This window comes from Lindgomyces ingoldianus (assembly GCF_010093535.1).
Source record: "Lindgomyces ingoldianus strain ATCC 200398 unplaced genomic scaffold BDR25scaffold_4, whole genome shotgun sequence".
In the NCBI taxonomy this organism is placed as follows: domain Eukaryota; kingdom Fungi; phylum Ascomycota; class Dothideomycetes; order Pleosporales; family Lindgomycetaceae; genus Lindgomyces; species Lindgomyces ingoldianus.
Window position 1 is genome coordinate 1,487,153 of NW_022985165.1, and position 24,849 is coordinate 1,512,001.

At 40.5% G+C, this 24,849-nt stretch overlaps 7 protein-coding genes across 7 annotated transcripts in view; 2 read left to right on the top strand and 5 right to left on the bottom strand.

Annotated features, from left to right (window-relative positions):
* Positions 1 to 4,567: 4,567 nt before the first annotated feature.
* On the bottom strand, positions 4,568 to 5,469 carry BDR25DRAFT_350237 (uncharacterized protein; the record flags this gene model as incomplete). The annotated part of the gene is made up of 7 exons (XM_033694667.1): positions 4,568 to 4,636; positions 4,681 to 4,767; positions 4,827 to 4,890; positions 4,928 to 4,948; positions 4,991 to 5,127; positions 5,174 to 5,302; positions 5,341 to 5,469. 7 exons carry the CDS (start codon positions 5,467 to 5,469, stop codon positions 4,568 to 4,570), a joined length of 636 nt encoding a protein of 211 aa, XP_033552791.1.
* Positions 5,470 to 5,535: 66 nt separating this feature from the next.
* Positions 5,536 to 6,617, bottom strand: BDR25DRAFT_379579 (uncharacterized protein; the record flags this gene model as incomplete). Its single annotated transcript, XM_033697616.1, has 1 exon — positions 5,536 to 6,617. The coding sequence occupies exon 1, from the start codon at positions 6,484 to 6,486 to the stop codon at positions 5,536 to 5,538; it is 951 nt and encodes a 316-aa protein (XP_033552792.1). The 5' UTR covers positions 6,487 to 6,617.
* Positions 6,618 to 15,553: 8,936 nt separating this feature from the next.
* BDR25DRAFT_253591 (uncharacterized protein) lies at positions 15,554 to 17,000 on the bottom strand. Its single transcript, XM_033686249.1, has 3 exons — positions 16,635 to 17,000; positions 16,319 to 16,578; positions 15,554 to 16,262 (listed from the first exon to the last, which is right to left on the bottom strand). The coding sequence occupies exons 1-3, from the start codon at positions 16,933 to 16,935 to the stop codon at positions 15,939 to 15,941; spliced, it is 885 nt and encodes a 294-aa protein (XP_033552793.1). The 5' UTR covers positions 16,936 to 17,000; the 3' UTR covers positions 15,554 to 15,938.
* An 84-nt stretch (positions 17,001 to 17,084) lies between these two features.
* BDR25DRAFT_300831 (uncharacterized protein) lies at positions 17,085 to 18,881 on the top strand. The gene is made up of 4 exons (XM_033689453.1): positions 17,085 to 17,243; positions 17,301 to 17,883; positions 17,937 to 18,182; positions 18,248 to 18,881. The coding sequence occupies exons 2-4, from the start codon at positions 17,334 to 17,336 to the stop codon at positions 18,463 to 18,465; spliced, it is 1,014 nt and encodes a 337-aa protein (XP_033552794.1). The 5' UTR covers positions 17,085 to 17,243; positions 17,301 to 17,333; the 3' UTR covers positions 18,466 to 18,881.
* Positions 18,882 to 18,995: 114 nt separating this feature from the next.
* On the bottom strand, positions 18,996 to 19,776 carry BDR25DRAFT_350240 (uncharacterized protein; the record flags this gene model as incomplete). The annotated part of the gene is made up of 5 exons (XM_033694668.1): positions 18,996 to 19,011; positions 19,061 to 19,318; positions 19,350 to 19,427; positions 19,456 to 19,523; positions 19,573 to 19,776. The coding sequence occupies 5 exons, from the start codon at positions 19,774 to 19,776 to the stop codon at positions 18,996 to 18,998; spliced, it is 624 nt and encodes a 207-aa protein (XP_033552795.1).
* Positions 19,777 to 22,385: 2,609 nt separating this feature from the next.
* BDR25DRAFT_339876 (uncharacterized protein) lies at positions 22,386 to 23,138 on the top strand (the record flags this gene model as incomplete). Its single annotated transcript, XM_033693444.1, has 2 exons — positions 22,386 to 22,511; positions 22,571 to 23,138. Exons 1-2 carry the CDS (start codon positions 22,429 to 22,431, stop codon positions 23,136 to 23,138), a joined length of 651 nt encoding a protein of 216 aa, XP_033552796.1. The 5' UTR covers positions 22,386 to 22,428.
* Positions 23,139 to 23,767: 629 nt separating this feature from the next.
* The window catches only part of BDR25DRAFT_339877 (TPR domain protein), a gene marked incomplete at both ends in the record, with an annotated part of 3,214 nt that continues 2,132 nt past the window's right edge, over positions 23,768 to 24,849 (bottom strand). The window contains one exon of the mRNA XM_033693445.1: positions 23,768 to 24,844. Coding sequence (XP_033552797.1) covers positions 23,768 to 24,844 — 1,077 coding nt within the window. The remainder of the gene's footprint in view (positions 24,845 to 24,849) is intronic.

Below are 24,849 nucleotides of genomic sequence, written 5' to 3' on the forward strand. Positions count from 1 at the left end.
GCAGCTTTAAAAATGTATTATATTAGTTGTGCGCGTGTTCTTGTTTAAATTAGCTATTAACACCTACTATAGCTTTAAGGTTTGTAATCTACTGCCTAAGTAGTTAATCTAGGGAACAGCATGTACACTGCAGATGTGGGCTAACTGTTAACTAGATAAAGACAATAATCTGTTAAAAGCTTAATTACTCTCTTTTATAATTATGTCTATTACTCTTATACTTATTAGCCTTAATTTTGTAGTATTTAATAGCTTCTTTAAAGGCTCTAACACTGCTTGTTAATAGCTTGTTTATGTGCGTAGGCGTTTTAACATTAAAGGCTAGTAAAAACTTAGCTATTAGCGGCATCTCTAGAGCTCTTAGTTTAGAGATTATTTAGATAGTTAACTTAGGATCCACTTGCGGCCAGATACTGTGCGCTACACATCTCAATTGCAGCTGCATCATCTAGGCTCTGTAGTCAGTGTGGTCTCGAAGGACGACTGTCGCGTCTCAAGGAGGCTGGGTGGCTATTTTGTATTAATAGAGGCACTAAGACTCTTAATTGTTAGATTAAAGCACTGTTTCTAAGCTTCCTAAGATAAATAATAGGTTTAGATATAATGTATAGGATGATTATTTATTTTTATTAATTTATTAATCCTTTTTCTGCTCTACTTGTGTTGCTTAGCTTTTTGTTTTGCTAATCTAAGTCCCTTGCGCACTTGCCCTATGCGCGACCAGCTTGCAAAATGCTGCAATTTGCTGCAAAATGCAGCAACATACTGTTTAAGCTTATTGCTTGTACTATGTAGCAGCTTTCGTCGAGCGTTCCTCCTGTCTTGACAGTAGGTGCGCATATCTAACAATAATATAAGTAATCTAGTTACATATAAGATTTTTAGCTTAGCGCTTATACACTTTTTTTAAAAGGGTAAAACAACTTACATTAAGAGGCTATAAAAAGTGTAATAAGTGTAGAAGCATGTAAATAGTAATAATCTTATTCTCTTTATAGTACTACTAGAAATTAAGTAAGTTATAGCTCTTATAGCTATTAATAATAAAAAGCTATTAAGCGCTTATAACCTTTTTTTTATATGCTTATTAAAGTGCTTTAACTACTACAGCCTAAGCTTATTTATTATCTAGCTGTTTTTAAAGACTATAATAACCTAGTTCTAAGGTAGATTCTTCTTTTTATACTAGGCAAAAAGGTAATAGCAGCCCTTAAAGATAATAAAGAGTAGAATAGCCTACTTTATTATGTTAATGCCCTAGATAACTATTATCTACTTTTTATTACTTTACTATATTACCTTTAGCTGTTCTTATTTTTCTAAAGCTATAATAACTACTCTAGTTAATATCTAGCCTATTATAAAGCCTAACTTATTAAAGTTATATGTGTCTTTATTCTAGATACTGTACTTAGCTTTTATGTTAGCTACTAAGTAAAACTAGCTTTAGATAACTTTTAGATCTTTATAAAGCACTCTTTTATAATTATACTTATAATTAAACTTTATTATAAACTTAGAGCAGTGCTTAACCTACATACTAGGCTAGTTTAAGCTAACCTAGCCTAGATTACGCTTTGCGCGCAAGGAATTAGCTATATTAGCTATACCTGTAAGCCTAAAAGGAAATCTATGTATAATAAGCTTAAGTATGTACTTAATAACTACTTTTTTTTAAGCTTAGTTAGATTTCTTAATTTAGGCTAGCATTCTACTTATAAAGGCTATTTAGCGTGTTAATTGCTTAGTGTTGTATAAAAAACATTATAAATAGCTACAGTGTGTTATAAGAAAAGTTTTAAGTTTTATTTAAAAGCCTAAAGAGTAAGCTGTATCTAATGTTTTTTAGAAGATTTAATCTAGTGTTATTGTTAAGGCATTATGTAGATAGGTAGAGTTTAGTAGGGGCTTAGCAAAAGTGGCTGGCTAACCTGTGTAGCTAGCTAACCTGTTAGGTACGTTATTTACATTTATAAACTCTTTTTTTAAATTTTTATTACTCTACTTTAATTTTTTATACTCTAGGGATAAAATAATTACTAGTAAAATGTTTTAGTTTACTATAATTATAATAGTTACTAGAAGTTGTCTGTCTTTTAGAGGCAGGTGTCTGGCTAGGTTAACAGTAGGTAGCTAGGGTGGATTAGGGTACTAACATAGGTGCAGGTTAGGGTGCACTAGAATAGTAAACTGCCTTAGATATATTACTAGAAACTTTTTAAAATTAATCTATAATAAGTCTAATACTAAAGTGTTAGGTGTAGTTAACAGTTTACTTTAAAATAGTAAAAGTGTTTCTTTTTTCTATGTTATAAGCTATTAAGTAGACTACTATTAACTTAAAAAAGCTTTTTTAAGTGTGTTTAAAACTTAATTTTAGTACTTTTAAGCTAAGTAGTATCTTTTTTTATAAGTAAAAGAACTATTTTAACTTTAATATAAACTCTTTAATAGCAGCACTAATAAAGTAAGCTTTAAAGGTAAGAAATGCTTTTTTTTTACTTATCTTTAAAGTTTAAAACACTTATTGCGCCTTTGTTTCTTTATTACTAGTAATAAAGTAAGTTTTTAAAAGCTTAATTATTTTTTCTATGTTTTTAAACTAAAAGTTATTTAATTTAGCTAGGTATTTAGGCTCTAGGTATTCCTTTGCAATACTAGCAGTGTGTCTCTATACTAACGCTATGCGTGCGCACTTACTTTAATAGTAATCTAAATTAATATTAAGTTTATCTATAATAAAGGCTTACTATTATTTAAATGTAAGTTTTTTACTATTTATAAAGTTTTTAATCTTAGGTGTGCATTTAGTAAGGTAGCTTTAAAAAAGCTTAAAAGTGCTTAAAAAGCCCCTTGCTATTAGTATAGTAAAAGTAATTTAAAGCATTATTAAAAGTAATTTAGTAGTTAGTAAAAGTTAATTAGAACTAATAGTTTTTAATTATGTTAGCTACTTAATTTAAGCTTTTAATTAAGTAACTTAGTTTTTAAGAGCTATGTTACTAAAGTTTAACTCTAAATCTAGTAGGTTTTTAGCTTTAAGTCCTATAAAAGAAAGTTTAGCTATTAAGGTTAGTAGTTATTTAGCTTTAGTAGTAAGTATTTTACTTTAGCTACAGCTAGAGCGTGTTGCAAGCTTTATACTAAGGTCTAAAAGTAGTTAAAAGTTAGGTATTAGTAGTTATCTTTAATTCTAATAAGTTATTAGTAGTTTCTAAGTTTTTACCTTAGCGCACTTTTTACAACTTTTCTAAAAGCAATTTTAATTATAAGAGATAGAAAGTTCTAAACTTAAAAGCTTTAGTTAATAAAAAGTCTCTAAAATCTTATTTATAATAACTAAATAATTTAATATAATAGTGTGTAAAAACTATAACTTAAACTAAATTAGACACTTTTTAAAGTTAAACATAGTTAAATAAATAATTAATATAATATTATTAATAAAGCTGTTACTAGTAAAAGTAAGTTTTCTAATATAATGTAACAGCGTAGGCAAGACAATAGGTCTAAATGTAGTAGGAATCTACTTAGAGGCATATAGGAGTGCGTAGGGACTCTAAACCTAGGAATGCTATTAACACCTATAGGCCTTGTACAAAAGAATATTAGAAAACTACTAAGCTAGCTACAGGGGCAAGGTGCGACTAAATACATAAGGGAATAGGGGTAACAGCAGGGGACTAGGTCAAGTCATGGTCGGGGCCGATACGGGGACCCTTCGGATAGGATCCGAGCGACCTGAGATGGAACGATTCGTAGAATCGTTACATATACTAAGAGCCTTAGCTGGGGCTTAGAGCCTGGGACTTCGGGCTTAGAGCCTGGGACGCAGCTCAGGATCTGGAGATATTATGTTCCGAAGCTTAGTGTATATAAGGAGAGCCTTCAGCTCTCTTAGATAGCAGAGTTACTTCATCCGATCTTCTGAACAGCTACTGCCAGGCTATTTTATCCTCCACATTAGCTTATAAAAGTTATTTAGTGTGTTAGTTATTTATTATTTTTTAAAAAACTTTATATATAGCTGTAGTGTCTGTACATGCGTACAGCTAAATTAAGTTGCCTAAAACGGTTGGATATCTAGCCTGTGCGTTAGGGGCTATGTGTACTTAACAACCCTCTTTCTTTGTATGAAGAGAGAGGGCAGTAGTTAATTATAAGAAGATTCTTGCCTGCTCACCCTTGTTACAGGCTGTACGCTTAGCGTACAGCTGCCCACCACCTACCGCGTGCGTAGCCACGCAGAGAAGGGACCTACTACTAGATGTGTAGCTATCTAGAGGAGTAAGCTAGCTAACATGTAGCATATTACTTTAAAAGTGTTATGTTTTATTTAAAAGCCTAAAGTGTAAGCTATATTTAATGTTTTTTTAGTGTGTCTAAGCAGTGTTGTTAGAAATATATTAGTGTAGAAAGTAGTTTAGTAGAGTCTTAGTAAAAGTAAGTAACTTAGGTGTGTAACTAACTTGCCTGTGGAGTACGTTAAGTGTTTCATGATTAGTTGTTACGTCCGCTGGATTACTAGTGATTAAGTATACGAACTTAGTATGAAACTAGAAGTGGGTTAGTTCTCGGGGATAAGTGGCACGTCTTGGGTATTAATTGATGTATAAAGTATTTTCTGCGCATATTTCTAATATTCCTTCCCCGTCGATTAACCGATAATAAAGGCGTTACTCCATGTCTATAGTTTCTATCTGCTTTTCGATACTCTGCGAGCAACCTAGGTCTTTCTTGAATTTTGGCTGCTCTGGTCCCCTCGCCCTCCCCATGATTGAGCAGTGTTTATGGGGTCTATCACACTCAGCCTAGAAATTGCCCACGAACAGGCTGCGTTCCTTTGGTTCCTCCTTTCGGAAGTCGATGTCCTGGCTCATACCTGCTCGTCTTGGTGATCATTGACCTGGCATGACATTAATCACACGGAACGGCAATGGAAGCCTTGCTAGCGTCTCGGCAAAAGGGGGGGTTAGGCCCGTGTAATTACAAATAGGCCCTCAGCAATCTTGTGGAACCGTAAGCCTTGGGAAGACGATTCGCCTTAAACCGCCTAAATGTTGATGTAAGCCCAGTTTCACTAGAGAGCCACACGAGTGGCGAAGCAGGAGCGAAAGGAGAGGTTGGCTGTCACAGGTAGCATGCGCTCATGCAGAGCACGGGAAGCCGAGACCAAAGAGAAAGAATGGGACGGAGAGGAATGGAGGGAAGATGTGGTCGAGGATGAAAAGGGGAATGCCGGGGTTATGGACAAGTCAAAAGCAGCCTGTTGCCTCGCTGGGCGACCATGCCTGAAGGGGCCCTAATAAACTTGAGGGGGATTTCTATCAAGAAGATTACCATGTAAACTGAAGAGCAGTTGAGATTAAAATGAGCAGAGACAGGCGAGTAGTGAAGACCTATGACAGGGAAAGAGAGCCTAGTGTCAATGAGTCGTATTCCAAGCCAATGAGGCCCCAAGCCGTTCATATCACCACAACTTCCCGCCGTCCTAGTACTCCATCCTTCTATGCTTGCAGCACCTTGCCACCGTCTTTAGTAGTCGTCCAAAGGTTCCAAAGCATTCTTCAAATTCCAAAACCCAATACGAACAGGCCAGCAATAATCGTTGTACACATCGGGAATCGTCTTGAAGCCTAGCTTCTCCTGAAAGTCTGCAAGAGCTTTTCCCAAAGCAACTTGTATGGACTCGTTTAGAGAAATCGCACTAATGACCTTGGCATGCGATATCAAGGTTTTACGCAAATCCACCGTAGCAGGATACGGCTTGAACCTTAGAAACATTGGAGTGTAAAGTGATACTAGGGTGAATTTTCGCTTAGTCGGATCGCCCTGATGATCCGCGTATGTGCTGATAAGGTCCATGGCATAGTCTGGGTCGAGACTAATCTCTATTGCAGGTTTAATGATAGCGTCCGTGATGATATCTCGGTCACGCTTGAGCGTGGTGTTGAATTGATTGTAGAGCATTTTTTGGCGTAAATTCTCGACAAGGGTAGATAGTCGCATGAGTTCGACTTTTTCTTCTTCTCTGAGTATCGTGGTTCCTCTGCTAGCAACGTCTGCATTTTGATCAAGCATGGAGTTTAGCTGCCCGAAGTCGGCACCGAACGTAAACGCAATTATCTCGATCAGATATTTCCGAAGTTGTGTGATAGAAGCTCTGGGAGTGTGGAACGGGTAAGGAGACTCCTGAGAACCGTTCAAAAGAAGGTCGTCGTTGAAAGCGGAATTAGTAGGCAACTCGGAGGTATAAGGAGGCGGTGGGTCGTTACGCATCGCCGAAATCCGTCTCAAGTTTTGCAACGTCCCCATGTCCTTTTTAGCATAGAGGGGTATCGTAGAGTGAAGTGACTGTTTCTGGTTTGATATTTTACCCCTTGAGAGGCTGGAGGAGAGTTTTTCAATATCTAACTGGTGAGGGATTTTTTCGGGGGGGGAGCGATTGATCAAGCCCCAAGCCAGAGGCGTTATGAAATGGCGCATGAGGGGACGGGGACGGTGCGTGTCTTATATGAGCGCGCTGGGCCGCTGAGGGCGACCTACCGCGCTGTTGGGGATCCATGATGTCGTTCGTGCGGCGTGTTTTATCCTTGGAGTGCGATATGGGGAGGTCCTTTTAAATGTTGACGTCGCACGTCCAAAGTCCATGCCGCTAGTGAGCAAGTTATGACAGCAGGGAGATAAGTGATCCCACTGCCACGCAATAATCTAAGAATTTATGGGTACCATTTTGGCTTAGCCTTACGAAACATTAATAAAAACTGTACATAAATTCAATTGCGATTACTTTGTCTAACAGACCTCTGTTGGAGAATTTTAAGGCCATATAGTGGTTTCGTCCTTTGGGAAAGCCCATATGCACTCTCATGGGCAGCAGTGTGGTAGCCATTGTTGGGCCGAAATTGTGGTTGAGAAGCCTATAGATGGTACCTTGGTACACTCTCTTAGATTTGCCCCGCACGGATTCACATGCAATCAATGACAACATATACTAATACCTGCTGTATCTTGATCGTTGGAACCTTGATTGAAAAATTACATTGAAGGCAATGCTAAGCCATAATGTTGCTATTAAGCTGGTAAACAATAATACTATTTGCATGATTTCGCCCTTGATAGTTAGGGCTTCTAACGGGCCGTACTACAGTCTGTTCAAAATGAGCTGTAACGGTCACATGATTAGTATAAACGTACCATGTTCGTGAGCCGTACTGTACGTTTAATAATAACCTAGGCACAGCACATAGTACAGACTGTATTACTCTTTAGGAAGTTTATATAGTAATTTTAAAAAAGTAGAAGAGCTTTTATAAGTAGTAAGTTTATAAAAGTGTTTAAAAAAGTTTAAAGAGTTAGCTAAAAGTTTTATAAAAACATAGATTTTTTTTTAAGATTTTTAAGCTATTTATTTTAGAAATGTCTATTACTGTTATAAACTATCTTCTATTAATGTTATAAGCTTTATCTAGTTAATTTAAATTTTATATTTTTTGTTAGTTGACCTGGGTTTGATCAAACGAACGTACGCCTAAGGGGCGTACTAAGAGGTGAGCAGGCAAAGATCTTCTTGTTATTAACTACTGCCCTCTCTCTTTGTACAAAGAAAGAGGGCTTTTAAGTACACATAGCCCCTAACGCACAGGCTAGATAGCTAACGTTTTAGGCAACCTAACTTAGCTGTACTTATGTACAAACACTAACGTACTTCACGGGCGAGTTGCTTACACACCTAAGTTACTTACTTTTGCTAAGACTTTACTGCACTACTTTTTTTACACTAATGCATTTCTAATAACACTACTTAGACATGTTAAAGGAATATTAAATGTAGCTTATACTTTAAGCTTTTAAATAAAATGTAACACTTTTTAAGCAACACACTACAGCTATTTATAAAGTCTTTTAAAAGATAATAAGTAACTAACACGCTAGATAACTTTTTTAAGCTAATTATATAGCTAACTTATAGAAGCTAGATAATAATAAAAAGTAGGTAATTATTTAGCACATACTTAAGCTAGATGCGCAAGGATTTCCCCTCTAGCTAGCAGCTATAGCTAATATAGCTAATTCTTTACACGCTAAGCGTAATATAGGCTATATTAGTATAAACTAGCTTAATATGTTTATTAAGTGTTACTTAAAGCTTAAAGTAAAGTTTAAGTATAACTATAACTATAAAAAAGCTTTTTATAAAAATCCTATAGTAATTTAAAGCTAGTTTAACTTTATAAAGAATATTAAAGCTAAGTATAGCATTTAAGATAATAACATGTATAACTTTAATAAAATAAGGTTTATAATAGGCTAGATATCTACTAGAGCAGTTATTATAAGTTTAGAAAGATAAGGACAGCTAAAAGTAGTTTAGCTAGGTAACTAGAAGTAAATAACAGCTATCTAGGGCATTAATGCTAAAAAGTAGGCTATTTTACTTTTTATTATTTTTTAGAGTAGCAACTACTTTTTAAACTAGTATAAAAAAAATCTACTTTAGAATTAAGTTATTCTAATCTCTAAGCGCAGCTAGACTACTAATTAGCTTAGTCTAGACTAGTTAAAGCACTTTAATGTGCATATAAAGAAGTATACTGTTAGCAGCTACTGTTTACTAGTTATTAATAGCTATAAAAGCTATAACTTACTTTATTTTTAGTAATACTATAAAAATAATAAGATTATTACTATTTATATACTTTTTTACTTATTACACTTTTTATAGCTACTTAATATAAGTTATTTTACTTCTTTAAAAAAAGTGTATAAGCGCTAAGCTAAAAACCTTATATATAACTAAATTACTTATATTATAAAAATAAAGTTCTTACTATGCTTTAAAGTAGCTTATAATGCTATAATTACTTTTAGTAATATTTAAAAAGAGGTTTAAAGCGCTAGATTAGTTTCTTTTAACTTATAATAAGTTATAATAGGCCTTAATATAAAGTTGTGCACTTTATTACTACTACTACTTATATATAATAAGCCCTAGTAGTTATAAACCTTAAGTAATACTCTAAAACTTAAGTTATAATTAATGCTTATAAAAATAAAAATTTAAAAGTATATAAATAGTTTACTAACTTCTATAGTTAAAGTGTTTAAAAAAGTTTTAAAAAAAGTAGTAATAATTACACATAAGCTAGTATTAGTATAATAAAAAATTACTAAGCTTTAAGTAGCTAATAAGGCTACTACATAACATAAATTACATAAAAGAAAGTAAATTAAAGTAAAAAGGACCTTAATAATTTAAAAAAGCCTATACTTAATAGCTTTAAAGGAGTTTAAAGCGCGTAGTAATAGGAAGAAAGTAAAAAAGCAGGTGCAAGCTAAAGTAGGTAAGCTATTCTAAAGGCGCTATAGATAGTGTAATTAGACTAGGCATAACACATAAATGTGTAAGTAAGAAGTAAAAGTAGTATCTAAATAATATTCTAGGCTGTACTGTACTATATAGTGCTAGAGCAGGTTGTTATAGACTATAATAGAGTTTGTTAGGGTGGGGTCTTAGCAAAAGTAAGCAACTTAGGTGTGTGAGCAACTTGCCTGTAAAGTACGTTAGCAACTTTTTATTTTTATAAATTAAGTTGCTTACCTACTTTGCCTTGTTTTTTATCCCCTTTTGTACTATCCCTTACATCCTTTCCTCTTCTTCTTTGTATAGGGCCTATAGTGTACTGCTAGTTTACAACACCTACTAGCTTTTTAGCCTGCGTACAGCATCTTTTTCCTACAAGATAGATCCTGTGCTTAGCTAGAGCATAAAGGAGCTCTTGCCTAAATGAATAAGATAGGTTGTTAAAATCCTATTATATCTAGCCTTTAAAGTCTTTTATAAAGTTAGACAGACTGTACTCTCTTATACATATAAAGATAAGGGTATCTACTATGTATAAAGTTTATTATACTTAGAAGGGATTTATTAACATGTTAAGGCAGTCTACTAGAAAAGTAAGGTTAACTTTCTTTTATAGTATTGTCCTAGACACGTGGGTTATCTTTACTAGTTTATTATATAAGTATTCTATAATAAGGTAAGAGTTTGCTAGTTACTTTATTTATATAGCTGTTGTCTAAGGGGGGTGCTAGTTGCATTTATACAGCAGTTGTCTAGGGGGGAGTAGGTGCTAGTTGCGTTTGTACAGTAGTTATCTAGGTAGTAGTAGTTAACTGTACAGTAGCTCTTAAAGAGCAAGCTGTTATGCAGAGTAGTAGGTTAGCTCTAGGGCAGGGGCTAGTTGCTTATTTATACAGCTGTTAGAAGAAGAGGGGAGAAGGGGGGGGGAAGGCTAGTTGTGTTTGTACAGCTGTTGTCTAGGGGGTGGGGTAGAGGGTGGGTAGTGCTGGTTGTGTGTTTGTACAGCTGTTCTTAAGGAGGGGATATTAGCAAGGTAGGCTGCTAATAAGGAGCCTCCTCTGCGTAGCTACACACGCAGTAGGTTTCTAATTATGCAGCCTGTATTGTCTCCTCTGCGTGGCTACGCACGCAGTAGGTAAGTAGTTGCACAGCCTGTATTAACAGGAGGCTCTAGGGCGCATAAAGGCTTAGTAGTAAGCCTTCTCTATGTAGCTACGCACACAGCAGGTTGCTAATCTTGTCTTTATGTAATTAGTTAATCTAGGGGCGCGCATAATGCTTGTCTAAGCCCTCTTTGCGTGGCTACACACGCAGTAGGAGTAAGCTGTTTGTATAGTAGCCGTTTTATTAATCCTTATAAATTTATTTATTAAGGATAATATCCTTTGCGTAGCTACGCACGCAGTAAATAGTTTATTAATAGACTAATTAGTGTTAGTTAACCTAGGTTTAATTAAACAAATGTACGCCTAAAGGGCGTACTAAGAGGTAAGTAGGTAAAGATCTTCTTATTATTAACTACTGCCCTCTCTCTTTATATAAAGAAAGAGGGCTTTTAAGTACACATAGCCCCTAACGCACAGGCTAGATAGCTAACGTTTCAGGCAACCTAATTAAGCCGTACTTACGTACAGACAGCTTGCTTTATTTTTTTAACTTTTTTTTTTTAACTTTCTTACTATCCTAGCTACTAGCGTAAGAGGTGTTTTAGTGTAGCTAGTTATATAGTAACTAATAATTAAAGCTATTTAACTCTAACAGAACTAGTTTAAAAAACAAGTAACGTACCTAACAGGTTGGCCGGCCACACAGGTTAGCCAGCCACTTTTGCTAAGCCCCCACTAAAACCACCCTATTCTAGCGCAAAACAGCCTACTTTAGCCCTATATAAAGTAATATAACATAAGATATTATTTAAGGTTTACTTTTACTACTTACTTACACATACGCAAGTTATGCCTAGTTTAATTACACTACCTATATTACCTTTAACTTAGCTTACTTGTTTTTAGCGCGCACTTATGTCTTTAGCTTCTTTCTATTACTACGCGCTTTAAACTCTTTTAAAGTAGTTGAATAAGCTTTATTTTTAACTATTAAAGTTTTTTTTACTTAAATTTACTTTTTTTTATGTAATTTATGTTGTGTAGCAGCCTTATTTACTACTTAAAGCTTTATAACTTCTTTTTACACTAACACTAGCTTATGCGCAATAATTGCTACTCTTTTTAAAACCTTTTTAAAGGCCTTTACTATAAATGTTAGTAAGTTATTTATATGCTTCTAAACTTTTACTTTTATAAGCATTAATTATAACTTAAATTTAAAAGTATTACTTAGAGTTTATAACTACTAGGGCTTATTATTAATAGGTAGTAGTAGTAGTAATAAAGTATATAACTAGATATTAAAGGCTATTTTAACTTATTTTAAGTTAAATAGGACTAACCTAGCGCTTTAAAACCCTTTTTAGATATTACTAAAAGTAATTACTATATTATAAGCGCGTATAAAGCATAGTAAGAACTTAAGTTTTATAATATAAGTAATTTAGTTACATATAAGATTTTTAGCTTAGCGCCTATATACTTTCTTTAAAAGAGTAAAACAACCTATATTAAAAGGCTGTAAAAGGTGTAATAAGTGTAAAAGTATATAAATAGTAATAATCTTGTTCTTCTTATAGTACTACTAGAAATTAAGTAAGTTATAGCTTTTATAGCTATTAATAATAAAAAGCTAATAAGCGCTTATAACTTTTTTTTTATATGCTTATTAAAGTGCTTTAACTACTATAGCTTAAGCTTATTTATTATTTAGCTGTTTTTAAAGACTATAATAACCTAGTTTTAAAGTAGATTTTTCTTTTTATACTAAGCAGAAAGGTAATAGTAGCCCTTAAAAATAATAAAAAGTAAAATAGCTTACTTTATTATATTAATGCTTTAGATAACTATTATTTACTTCTTATTACCTTACTATATTACTTTTAGCTATTTTTATTTTTTTAAAGCTGTAATAACTGCTTTAGTTAATATTTAGCTTATTATAAAGCTTAACTTATTAAAGTTATACATGTTTTTATCTTAAATACTATACTTAGCTTTTATGTTAGCTACTAGGTAAAACTAGCTTTAAATAACCTCTAGATCTTTATAAAGCACTTTTTTATAATTATACTTATAATTAAACTTTATTATAAACTTAAAGCAGTGCTTAACCTATATACTAGGCTAGTTTAAGCTAACCTAGCCTAGATTACACTCTATGCGTAAGGAATTAGCTATATTAGCTATACCTGTAAGCCTAAAGGGAAATTTATATGTAATAAGCTTAAGTATGTACTTAATAACTACTTTTTTTTTAAGCTTAGTTAAATTTCTTAATTTAGGCTAGTATTTTACTTATAAAGGCTGTCTAGTGTGTTAATTACTTAGTGTTATATAAAAAACATTATAAATAGCTGCAGCGTGTTATAAGAAGAGTTTTAAGTCTTATTTAAAAGCTTAAAAAGTAAGCTATATTTAACATTCTTTAAAAGATTTAATCTAGTGTTGTTGTTAAGGCATTATGTAGATAAGTAGAGTTTAGTAGGGGCTTAGCAAAAGTAGCCGGCTAACCTGTGTGGCCAGCCAACCTGTTAGGTACGTTAGTAATTTATAAGCTTTTACTTTTTTTCTTATATTACTAAAAAAGAAATAGTTATGTAGTAGTTATTTAGACTTTAATTTTATGTTTTTAAAATTTTATAATATTAGTCGCTATAAATAGAGTACAACATAACTTAAATTAAAATATACTACTTGTACAGATTATGTAGGCTGTAACAGTAACAGTACCTCTCCTCCTCTCTGCTGTACGAATGTAACCAACATCTCACCTGTATAGGCCTTAAAATCGCCTAATCTTACAGTAATACGCCTCGTTGGAAGCGCTGTCGATGGTAGGCGTGCTGGCCGAATGTCCTACAGCCTACTAACGGCGCATCTGTTCAATCTGTCTGCATTTACTCCCAACAACCAAAGATCCTTGAAAGTACGCGCGTCACTCCCTCTAAACGCTACTTCTTTATTCTACACCGAATGCATTCGAACGAGTCAGGGCCTTAAATGATACTTAAACACATTCCGCACGTAGAAGCAGGTCGGGACTCGAAGACTTTGTTTGAAGACGTTGATTGGCATAACACGCGCGCCGTACAGAAGAGATAGGTGCTTTCAACGGTTTACGTTTGTTTATCTACGACATCTAACTATACTTACATGACCGCGAGAGAGAGGAGAGAGCAACTTAGCCTCAAGTTGCCACAATGACTTCGAGGCGTCAGTGAAACGTCCAATATAAAGATTCAAAGGCTTGTGTAAGAGGGCTTTCGCATACGAAGCTTGTTTCGAACAGCTTCTGGCAGTGGTTCAAACACTCAAAATTGTTACGGGGTGGATGGGGTACCTGGCGATTGCGAAGATCGCGGTCAAAGGTCATGGGCTTTTCGAAATCTGAGTTCAAGAACGATGGGTGTTCAAATGTATTGGAGAAGATGGATTTTGGAGACTGGTGGTCTCGAAGAGGGGTTGCATCGCTCAATATGAAGGACAGTCAGACGGAGGATGAAATAGCCCTTCAACGACGAGCAGCGATGGCGGTTGAGCTTGAGACTTGATGACAAAATGCTGGGAGCAAGAAGGTTCGGTCGAGCAAGCCTGCCACATACATTGTCTGTAGTGTCATTTTAGAATAACCGCGTTAGCACCACCCCCTGACGTTCTATCGGGGGGGCCTTAGGCTTCATCGGCGGTGAGGTGGGGTATGGGGCACCTAAGATATATTTTGCGATGTTCAAAGAAGGAAATGTTCACATACCTTACCCTACTACAACTTGTTCTCCAACTCGGCCCTCAACTTCGTCTCCAATTCGGCCCTCACCTCCTTTCTCCAATTCGGCCCTCAACTTCGTCTCCAATTCGGCCCTCACCTCCTTTCTCCAATTCGGCCCTCAACCTCTTCTCCAACTCAGCTCAACTCCGCGTACACTTTCGGCCTCATATCTTCCCGTAGCTCCCCCTCAATCTCCGCCACTAACCCACTCGTCAACTCCTCCTCAACACAACCCTTACACTCCTCTTCACCCCCGCTAAAATCCTCTTCTCTATCTCTACCTCCTTCTCCTTCTCCTTCGCTGCCTTCCTGCCCTCATCCGCTGCCCTCATCATGCCCTTGCGTCCGCTATTGCCTTTGAATAAGGCGTATTGACCCAGATAAGCTTCGCGGCGACCGGAACCAGCAAGCCGATAAGAACACCGATGGCACCGCTGTACCAAGAACCTATGTGCGTTTGGGTTTGGGGGATTTCGATTGGCTACAACAACAGCAAGAATGAGCACTGAACACAATTGGAATTGCCGCTCTAGCCACACGAAGTACATAAAACGAGATGCAGTGCATTTAGAGATGCTGTAGGGGGGAAATAGCTGAGGTGCAAGGGTCGGAGACGATGTGGCCCAAAGAGCGTGCTAGGAAGAGAATACAGGCTGGGAGGATGTCGGGTGGTTACGACTTCGAGAGGGTGTACCTCGCACAAAAACGGTAGTGGGTAGAAGAAGTTATGCGTACCATATCGAAAATGTGGTCTGCCAAAGAACAAGAAGAAACCTACGAAAAGAAATACATATGTCTGAAATACTGGCGGACAGGTGCGCAACTGCCAGTCTTCACAACAGTCCTCCCGGATGCGCTGAGACGCGGCCTCCTTGCTAGAGCTTCATACACGAGAAGGAAGGAACCATAGTCACACTTGCCTATCGTTGTAGTCGGGCTTGGAGATACTGAAAAGCCCGCTTCAGGCTTCAGGGAAGGGAAACGGGGGGGTGTGGTCAAATGAAACACCATGCCTCCACCTTCTCCCTGTCTTGCCACACCACCAACAAATCACCTATCCATGAAGCCACAGGCTCTGCATGTTCCTTGCCACCTATCTCAACACGCCATGGCATTTTCATGCAAAGTCGATTCTACTTTCCAATTTGTCCCTTCGAGGATATTGAAGAAGACTTCGCGTATTTCGCAAATCCCATTGTTTAGGTGGGCGGAGAAGAGATGGACCGGGAAATAAGATACTAGCGGTGAAGGGATGATTAGTCGGGGGCTGGCAGCTTCCGCACTCACTCAACAATACGCATACGAGCTATTTCACAAAATTTCATAAGACTGCATCGTAAAGCGTCCAAAAAGAACTACAAACCAAGACTCAGTGATGAGATTCCCAAAAATCTTTGCCAGGAGGAGCAGATAAATGCAAGTATACGAAGCCAGATAAACCGTTCTGGAATCTCCCTCTATTTATACGACCAGCCCGCCTTCAATGTCTCACATTATACATTCGACCAAACCCCAGATAATCATTCTTTCCCATGACCCGAGAGCGCAATATCATATGGCGTGGAACATAACTGGGGTGGCGTTTGTTTGTTCAATCTCTTGCTGAATTTATTAAGGAATGTCGGCAGGATGCCAAATTTTGTCCTAAGATTGAATCATGCAATTGCTGACGTTAATTCCGGCAATACAGAATCGATGGTTATGTTTGAGAGACAAAACACTCGCAGGAGTTCTGGCCAGTGCTGCCGACAAAGACAACTTGAACGGCTGCAAACGCAGCAGTTGCTGTGAAAACCTCGATTGGTCGAGAATTGGTGAAGACTTCTAGAGCGAGAGAGAACATGGCTGAGAATCCGACCACTGCGCCAAGGTGGGCAGGTAGGCTTCTGACGTAGTAAAGCCCTAGGACTGCGATGGATGGCAACAACGTTGAGAGAATAACTGTCATGACTCGTGCAAGACGAACGAACCAGTTGTCGTTGAGATGGGCGATACCCACCTTTTCTTGGCCGTTTATTGGTTTCTACTCTTCCCTGGTCAGTGTCTACCTTTTCACGCATGTCGAATTCGACGTCGCACCTTCCAACGCTTCAACACTTTCGCGTATAGCCAAGGGTACGCCTTTCTTTCCGCCCATCTTGTAAACTTATCTGTTCTTGCTCTGCTACAGATGGATATCAAGTCCCGCCGCTCGCCTTTTTTCCAAGGTCGTGCTTCGAATCCTTCAAGAAAGCCGTTTCCTCCCTCAGCATGCAGAAGCCAATGTAAGAGAATTCCTACATCATAGTCGTTGGCTTTGTTGAGTTTGCATAGTTGGGATTGCTGCAATAGAGCATCGTCTACGTTCGTTTTGGTAAGCCTTTCATGTCGCAGCTTCTTGTGGGATGATCCGTACTGTAATCCTTTACTTTCTGTCGAATTTCGAGCACTTTCTTCCATTGCGCGCTGTCTGGTGAATGAGCCATGTTCCAGACGCTCTTCTCATATGTCTCCCGCGTTGGATCCCGGCTCGTGTGGTCGTCATGTGTCAGAACGTTCAGCTCAAGTTCCAGGTTTACTAGTTCCGCTTGCATATACAGCAAATTGCGAGCATTGAGGTCTGCGAATCGCTTGAAGAGGCCCATTCCAGAGTCGAAATGTGGACCCATGAATTTGGCCAGGCCTGGATAGCCATCTTGGATATCGCCCAGTGCCATGGCGTTATTTATTTCGCCAGCAACCCAGACGATTCCGGACGGGCATAGATCGTTCTCTGGTTGAGATGGTGGGTGTTGACATGTCGTTCAATACCCTCTAGGCAGCAAGTGGACTGCCGAGTTGAGCCTCAGCCTTGCAGCATCCAAGACGCTTTACTGCTTATCGCAACTTTCATGCTGCCCCGCTTCCAAGGCTCTCAAATCTCACGCCCGCTCTCCCATTTTTCTGACCCCTATAGCTTCCCTTTAGGGCTCGCCTCTAGCGCTGGTCCACGTCGAAGGGAACAAGTCGGTATCGAGCATAGAAGGTAAGGATTGTCGCGAGAACCACTCTATGGCCCTTCTATGTAACTCACCATGATTAGATCAACTGCAACCTACTGTATGACCCGACGATCATGGCTCTCTATCCCTCGAATAAGGACCATAACACCGATCCGATTGTTTACGCGACCTCCCAGGCCGTCCAAGGAGGGCTTGGTGCAGTTCCGAGCCTCAACAATTGTAATGTCACTGTGAACATCTTCAACACCTGTAATCACGTCAATAATGAATTAACGACGATTGGCTCTCGCCATCCGAGCGACCGTCGCGATCGAGACCGGGACATTTACTTTTGGGACAGTCACAATAACACACACGCCATGAGGGGATTTGTTGATACAGGGTCAGATGGTAACTTCATGGCCCTAGGGAAGGCGAGGCTTTTAGGCTACCCGATCGAAACCGATACAGGATTTGGTTTCTCCTCAGCGGACGGGCGCAATATAACAATTGTTGGGAAGTTTCGCTGCTCCTGGTATATCAACAGTCGAAGCTTTACAGAAGACTTCTTTGTTCTTCGAGACCCACCATGCGACGTCATCATAGGATTTCCGAGATTAGATCAACTTCGCCTTAACGACACGCAATTACTCGTGTTAGTTAAGAACTTTGGCTTCAAGAAGAGTAAGTTCCGCACCGCAGACAATGTCAAATAGCTAATCGAGATTCACGACTAGAAGAGAAGACTGAGCAAGCCAGAATTCAAGCTGAATACGAAAAGCGAACGGAGTATCAGGAGAGGGAACGCACCGCAAGGCTTCTCGAAGCGTCGTCCCCGTACGCGCGGCCATCATCCGGCCATCAATCTACATACACTACCGTCACGTCCTTCCATGCATCTCCTGCAGGCCAGACTTCCGCCGCAAGAGATTGGATATGGTCAGAGGTACATAAGGCCTACTACCGAGTAACCACGGATAATGGTGAGATATTTCCTATTCATTTCTCAGCGCTCTTGCCTAGAATGTCAAATAATAATAAGGCACAGGTGTGCCTTCTTACGAGTGGTTTCACTCCCGTAGACAGCCAGCATATCGCGCATCAGAGCTAGCTCATGCTCCAAACCCTCCATCATCTTCAACTCCTCAACCGGCTTATCCACCACCCCTTCAACCCCTTCAATATGCCTCAGCCACCACCCAACCTCTCTCTTCAGCTCCTCGATTACCTCCCGCTATGGCATCAACTGTCCTCCCAGATCATTGACTGGTTCTCGACATACCTTACGCATCATCATCACATCTGAAAAGTCGTCCACGATCCCGTTGATGTGTTCCAAAAGTTTATTTTGAGAAGCGGTCGGGCTTTCTGTGCCAGGGGATGCTACCTGGGTGCTTTCGTCTTGCATACCATCATTTTAGAATTGGATTGTAGCATTTCGCGTTGCCATCCGCGTTTCAGGGCCCAGCGCTTCAGAATCGGGCATAATCACAATTAGAAAGATTAAGCAAATGAGTGGAGGAATATTAGACCGCTTACCAATTGAGACGTCTGAGGATAGGATTCTTTCCGATTCTAAAAGCGATTGGAAGAGAAACTGCAAACTTGGTTGCGGTACTACATCGGCAAACATGGAATTGTGAATTTGGGAGGTGGACATGGGGAACAAAGAACTGCATCTTAAATCCAGCATCGAGAATAACGAAATAGAGCAATACTTATTATCTGCCAAGGCTGCGTCCCGCAGTATCATTTGCCAAGAACTTTCGTCATTTAGTTAGAGGTATTTGGATAGGTTATGGCTTCTCGGAACTAGTTCAGATATCAAACGGCCACTTTGACAAACCATCCTACCCTTCACGCTGCCCGCATAGGACTCTGCCTACTCCCATAACCCCCAACAAAATAGTCTTCAAATCCATTCACACCCTTCCCGATCCTATTCGCCGGCGGCTGCGGCAACTGATCTAACACGATCTGATCTCCAGTCAACGTGAAATTGACAGACGCTAGAGGTTGATTATCAATCAACAATATATAATCTCCAGAATACAGCACCTTATTCCCGCTTTCGTCAACTCTAGCCAAAGACCCAAGTATCAGGTTCAAGTTCGCGGTGCTAGAGGCGTCCCCTGATATTGAAAACAAACGTTGTTATGCTACGAGTGCTTTGTTGGGATATGGTTCCGGTCCAAATGATCCAGTTAAATAGGCTAGAGCGACTTAGTCTGATTTCATGTACCCTGTGTTCCTGACTTCGCCTTGAATCGGTGAGGACGTGAAGGGACAGTGATCGGGATATGTGGCGTTGATACTATGACATGCTGAGATCAAGTTCGAGATGTCGTAGGATTGCTAGAGAGGAGAGGTGACATCGGTGGTGAAGTTTGTGTAGTGCATTCCAGGCTCGAATTCGAAGATTGCAGTCCCGTTGTACCATTTATATGTTCTGCCGGGATTGTTGGGTCCTGGACGAAGTGACATGTCAGTCATGGGGGCCTCGTTGATGTAGGATGCTAGGTATTGTGTTAACGGCAATCGATCTGCAGGTGCAAATTTTCCGGTAATGATATCCATGATTGCAACACCACCATCCTCGAGGCTTCAACCCTAGCCTAATTAGGCAGAAGCTAGGCCCTATCAGGTAGTTTCGGGCGCTGAGAGAGTGAATTGAGGTACCGAGACTGCCGCCCGCCCATCCTTTTGGTATGCCACGTAACATAAAAAAACATCCAAAAGGCGCTGTCGCGCCTACTCCGAACGCCTGTCTATCAGCGGAGTGCTTATACAGTCGTTGCATCAATGCACACCTGACTGCTGCCATGGTGGGCGGTAAAAACCTGAGGCAACGACCCTATCGACCCTGGGCTTCTTAGAAGAAGCCAGAGGTAAGAACAGAATAGCCAGATCTCGTACGGATGGCAACGGACGTACTATCTATACCCCAAATGAGATCTGAGACTGAGAGGATTTTCTCGCCAGCAGGTGAACTTATCACCAATCGCCATAACAAGCCCCAGGAGGACATTATTGAGACTCATGGGTGCATAAGCTTATGGTGTAGGGCAGGTCGTGTTAAAATAGGGCGGCATGCGGAATCTCTGTAAAGGGTGCGGAGAACAAAAACTGGATTTAGATTAAGGATCATGCAGCAAAATTTGGGTTCAAAGCAACTTAATAGATTTGGACACATTTTGAGTGGCATTGTATTGATATGTGACTTACTCTTGATGTTAAGCAGTGAATTGATTAACCCTCCGACCCGCCCTAGGGCAGATTTGATAGAGAACTCCATATAGACTTTCCCGCCAACCATTCATTGAGCACCTGCCGGTGGTCCACCTGCCCATACCGGACACTGGCTTCACCATCAGATTCAATGTCCTGGTATGCCAGAAATATTCCCTCGCTCTCGTCCTCCCCGCTATCTTCGTTAACCTCGTCGTTAATACTGTAGGTCCCATGGCGCTGGTTTCGACCTTGAAAAGAATTAGAGGAATGCTATGTCAATAAAAAGGGATTCCGTATACAGCCATCCGAACTCCAGGTCATCTGGTAATACCGACCATGGTGGAGTTTGTTTAGTGAAACACATGAAGGAGTCTAGCAGGTAGCTTGCTTCCTCTGATCGTGTATTATGTCCGTCCTGGTAGGTTCTACAAGCCAATGAGTAAGCAAAAGAAGGAAACTTTAACTAACTTGGAGCGTCGCAGAGCACCCACGGTCAACGGTGTCGGATTAAAATGGTCGGTCACCAAAGCGAATTCGCTAGCGATTTTTCATTGTAAATTTATTGACATGTCAAGACATAGCCTGGGTGGTAGTATGGAAGTCCAATCCAGCTCGTTGATTAAGTACCACCTGTCAGCGTTCGAGGCTGGAGTAAAAGGTCATCGCTCCTGCCGCTCGATATAATCGGATACGATATTTTCTCTAAAGCCGAACTTTAAGAAGGGGATGAAAACCTTCAAGTCTCAGCTTCTGCTCAAACAAAGGTAAGGCTTTAATTACTTCAAAGTTTTGCCCTGCCTCCAAAGGGCTGGGTATCGTCGCCCAATTGCGTCTTAAAGAATAAAGGCTTTTCATCCCATGGCTAAATGAGCGCCATGTGAAGATGCATATTCATTTCTTCTCTGGTTTGGGGGAGTAGAGAGGAGATGTTATCAGTCCTGTTTACCACTGGTCATTCAACTCTCGAATTTCTCGCCTGGACGAAAGTAAGTTCTTACTTGAAGAGTTAATGAATCGGACCTCTTACCTGTTCACCCCGCTTTGTATCATACTTAGCGTTGCGATATAGCTTTACAGGTGTCTCTGGAACGTCTCAACCCTTTGTTTCTTCCATATAACCCATACAACCCACTTGCGATATTTTGCGAAGCCCGTACATGACCTAGCATATTTATGGACAAGATTTTTTAAATCGCTTAACACTTTCGGCTCCTTGAGATTGTCTCAAGCAATTTTTCTGCATTTTGTACGGATATCGCGCTACCCGTAGATATCTCGTTTCTTATTGACTCAAAGAGATTTTCAGGTGGTTTAGTTCATGACGAGGCTCTTGCAGTTCGATTAGGCCGTCCGAAATGCCTTGAAGGACCTGAATAACTAATTGTAATAGTTAAGCCTATTACGGCGACGAAGTCGCCGACACTAAATACAAAAGTGGACGGGGTCGTTTACAACGATCGACCCTGAATTACTAAACAAATCCGATATTGGATAATAGACTTCGTTTTAAGCTTCATACATGGCTTCGCGAAGTAGGGTTCGCTGTCACTGGGACGTGGCAGGCTCGCCGTCTCCATAAGATTCTATCACGTGATCAATTTCAAGCCAGAACTCTACTAAGTTGGTCCTTTCTCAGTTTGATGAGGAGTAGGAATATAACAGTAGAGGTACCCAAAGCTTACCACAGTTACCCTACTCTAATAGGGAGGGCCGTTGACTGACTCTGACTATCGGGGTGTGCGAGAGGCGTTAAATTTTTAGGGGAGGCAATAACAGAGCCTGAGTTTGCGTGGCTGCCGCCGAGAGCATATGGTCACACGCGGTGAGCGCCAAGAATCTTCAAGCTCAGCCTTCAGCTGTGACTGGTTTAGCTTTTTTCCATGGCTAGCGGGCGCTTAAATCAGGCTCAGCGGGGAGCTAAAAACCCCCGCAAAACCCCGGCTTAGTTTTCTTTCAATCGTTCAACACCAAAGCGCTGTCAAATTGCCAGCATTGACAATGGAAGCGCCCTTGCCACCACGGTATCACCCTAACGGAATTATTTGTCATCGAGTTCAAAAACGCTCAAGATATGCTAAAGTGTAAGTAAGCTAAAAGTTCACTTTCGCCCGATCAACCTATTAAACTGATCACTATCTAGATGGTACCGGAACCAGGAGAGCTCTCCCTTCTTACGGCTGCCAGCCGAGATCCGCTGCATGATTTACGAGCATCTGCTTGGCGGCAAAACAATCTATGTCGAGTCGAGGGACAGGACAGCAGTATTTAGGAAATGTTTCCAATGTGTCGTTTATAGACAAGGCGTCAACCCATTTAACGCACAACTACAATGCGAGACAACACGACCACCTTTTGAAAAATGTATGACGCTTCTCAACGTTGCATGCCGGCAGCTCTACAAGGAGACTGCTCTCCTACCTTACAGACGCAACACTTGGGCGTTTTCGAGTCGTCGTGTGTTTTTGGATTTTGCCGGGTCGCGGGGCCCTCTTCCATCTCCGCACCGAAGGTCTTTAAGGTCATTATTTCTGCGCGGATTACCAGAAAAGCCCGACCTTAAGCCCCTCATTGGTGTGAAGGTAATATGGTTGGATTGTGGTCGCTGGATTGAAAAGTACGATGTCGAGACAGGTCAAAACACCCACCGCGCAGAGAAGACGACAGAAGAAATTAAGAGGTTGCCAGATGGGGAGCATTGGGTTTGGTAATCAGACTGCTTTATATCTGTTTTTAGATGCAATACAGTATGCTGCCTAAGAAGATGATAACATAGGGATCTTCATGAATTTACTTGCGTATGGAACGGACGAAGGCCGGAAGCAGCAAAGCACAATCTGATCCGAGAGAGGGCTGCTATGAACTCTAGTAGACGCTAGTCGAGCGTACACATTTCTGTCTCATCTGTGTGATACAAGGATCCTAATCCTTAGTATTCATTATGCGTTATGCCTATCTGGTTTAAGATTGTAGGTGTGGCTCCCGTCTTTGTTCACTGTGATGGTACGGCGAGGTACGAGGGAATAATGCCGTCCAAAGCTTAGCATCAGCCCAATGGCGAACCTGATGTCGATCGCAACCTTAGAATAGCACCCAGTCAACACTCATCACGCGTACTTGCTGTAGTGACAACCTCACACAACGGTGTGGCCGGAGCGGGTTGCTGTCCTCTCTGTTTGTGCGGGTGATTTGTGATAACCTTAAAACCCTATTGCACGTAAAATTAAATGTCATCTTACAAGCAGAGTAGTTATAGTTACACGTGACATCTTACAGAGAGCGCCCCATGATTTTGTGTCTTGAGACCTATACCACTGCTTTATTCAATGCACCACCGAACTTACTTCCTGAGCCTCTGAAATGCATTCCTCCAAGATCTAAAACTTCCTGTTCCTGTTACTGCAGATTCCTTCTCCTGCCGCCACTTCCGTAGAGTCTCGATTGATGAGAGAGTATTGGGATGCTTGGAACCTAGCACCTCTCGCTGCAGCCTACAGCAGTCCTCCATGAGCTTAGCAGCATTAATGTCGCGGCCCTGAGATTTCTTAGTGAATGCTAGGTTCGCCATGCTGGTCAGCGTGTCAGGATGCCTCTCGCCGAGCTCCTTCGCATTCGCCTCCATCACTTGCACTTCCAGCTGCTCGGCCTCCTTCCACCGCCCCTGGTTCCAGTATGTCGACGCCAGGTTTGCCATGCCGGTCAGCGTGTCAGGATGCTTCTCGCCAAGCTCCTTCTTTCTCGTTTCCACCACTCGCACTCCCAGCTGCTCGGCCTCCTTCCACCGCCCCTGATTCCTGTACGTTGACGCTAGGCTCGCCATGCTAGTCAGCGTAGAAGGATGTTTCTCGCCGAGCTCCTTCTTCCTCGTTTCCATCACTTGCACTCCAAGCTTCTCGGCCTCCTTCCACCGCCCCTGATTCCTGTAGGTCGTCGCCAGGTTCGCCATGCTGGTCAGCGTGTCAGGATGCTTCTCGCCGAGCTCCTTTGCACTGGCCTCCAAGACTTGCACTTCCAGCTGCTCGGCCTCCCTCCACCGCCCCTGGTTCGAATAAGTTGACGCCAAGTTCGCCATGCTGGTCAGCGTAGAAGGATGCTTCTCGCCGAGCTCCTTTGCACTGGCATCCATCACTTGCACTTCCAGCTGCTCGGCCTCCTTCCACCGTCCCTGGTTCGAATAAGTTGACGCCAGGTTCGCCATGCTGGTTAACGTGTCAGGATGCTTCTCGCCGAGCTCCTTCTTTCTCGTTTCCACCACTTGCACTTCTAGCCGCTCGGCCTCCTTCCACCGCCCCTGGTTCCTGTACGTCGACGCCAGGTTCGCCATGCCGGTCAGCGTGTCAGGATGCTTCTCGCCGAGCTCCTTCTTTCTCGTTTCCACCACTTGCACTCCCAGTTGCTCGGCCTCCTTCCACCGCCCCTGAT

Bases quoted from the DNA above. Each gene is read 5' to 3' on its own strand.
- BDR25DRAFT_253591 (XM_033686249.1), bottom strand. From the start codon at position 16,935: ATGGCACTGGGCGATATCCAAGATGGCTATCCAGGCCTGGCCAAATTC. The intron at 16,579-16,634 runs GTACGGATCATC...AAACGAACGTAG, and splicing joins ACAGAAAGTAAAGGATTACA to ACGATGCTCTATTGCAGCAA. The intron at 16,263-16,318 runs GTGCGACGTCGA...AGGGAAGAGTAG, and splicing joins AAGTGTTGAAGCGTTGGAAG to AAACCAATAAACGGCCAAGA.
- BDR25DRAFT_300831 (XM_033689453.1), top strand. From the start codon at position 17,334: ATGGCTCTCTATCCCTCGAATAAGGACCATAACACCGATCCGATTGTT. The intron at 17,884-17,936 runs GTAAGTTCCGCA...ATTCACGACTAG, and splicing joins GAACTTTGGCTTCAAGAAGA to AAGAGAAGACTGAGCAAGCC. The intron at 18,183-18,247 runs GTGAGATATTTC...AATAAGGCACAG, and splicing joins CCGAGTAACCACGGATAATG to GTGTGCCTTCTTACGAGTGG.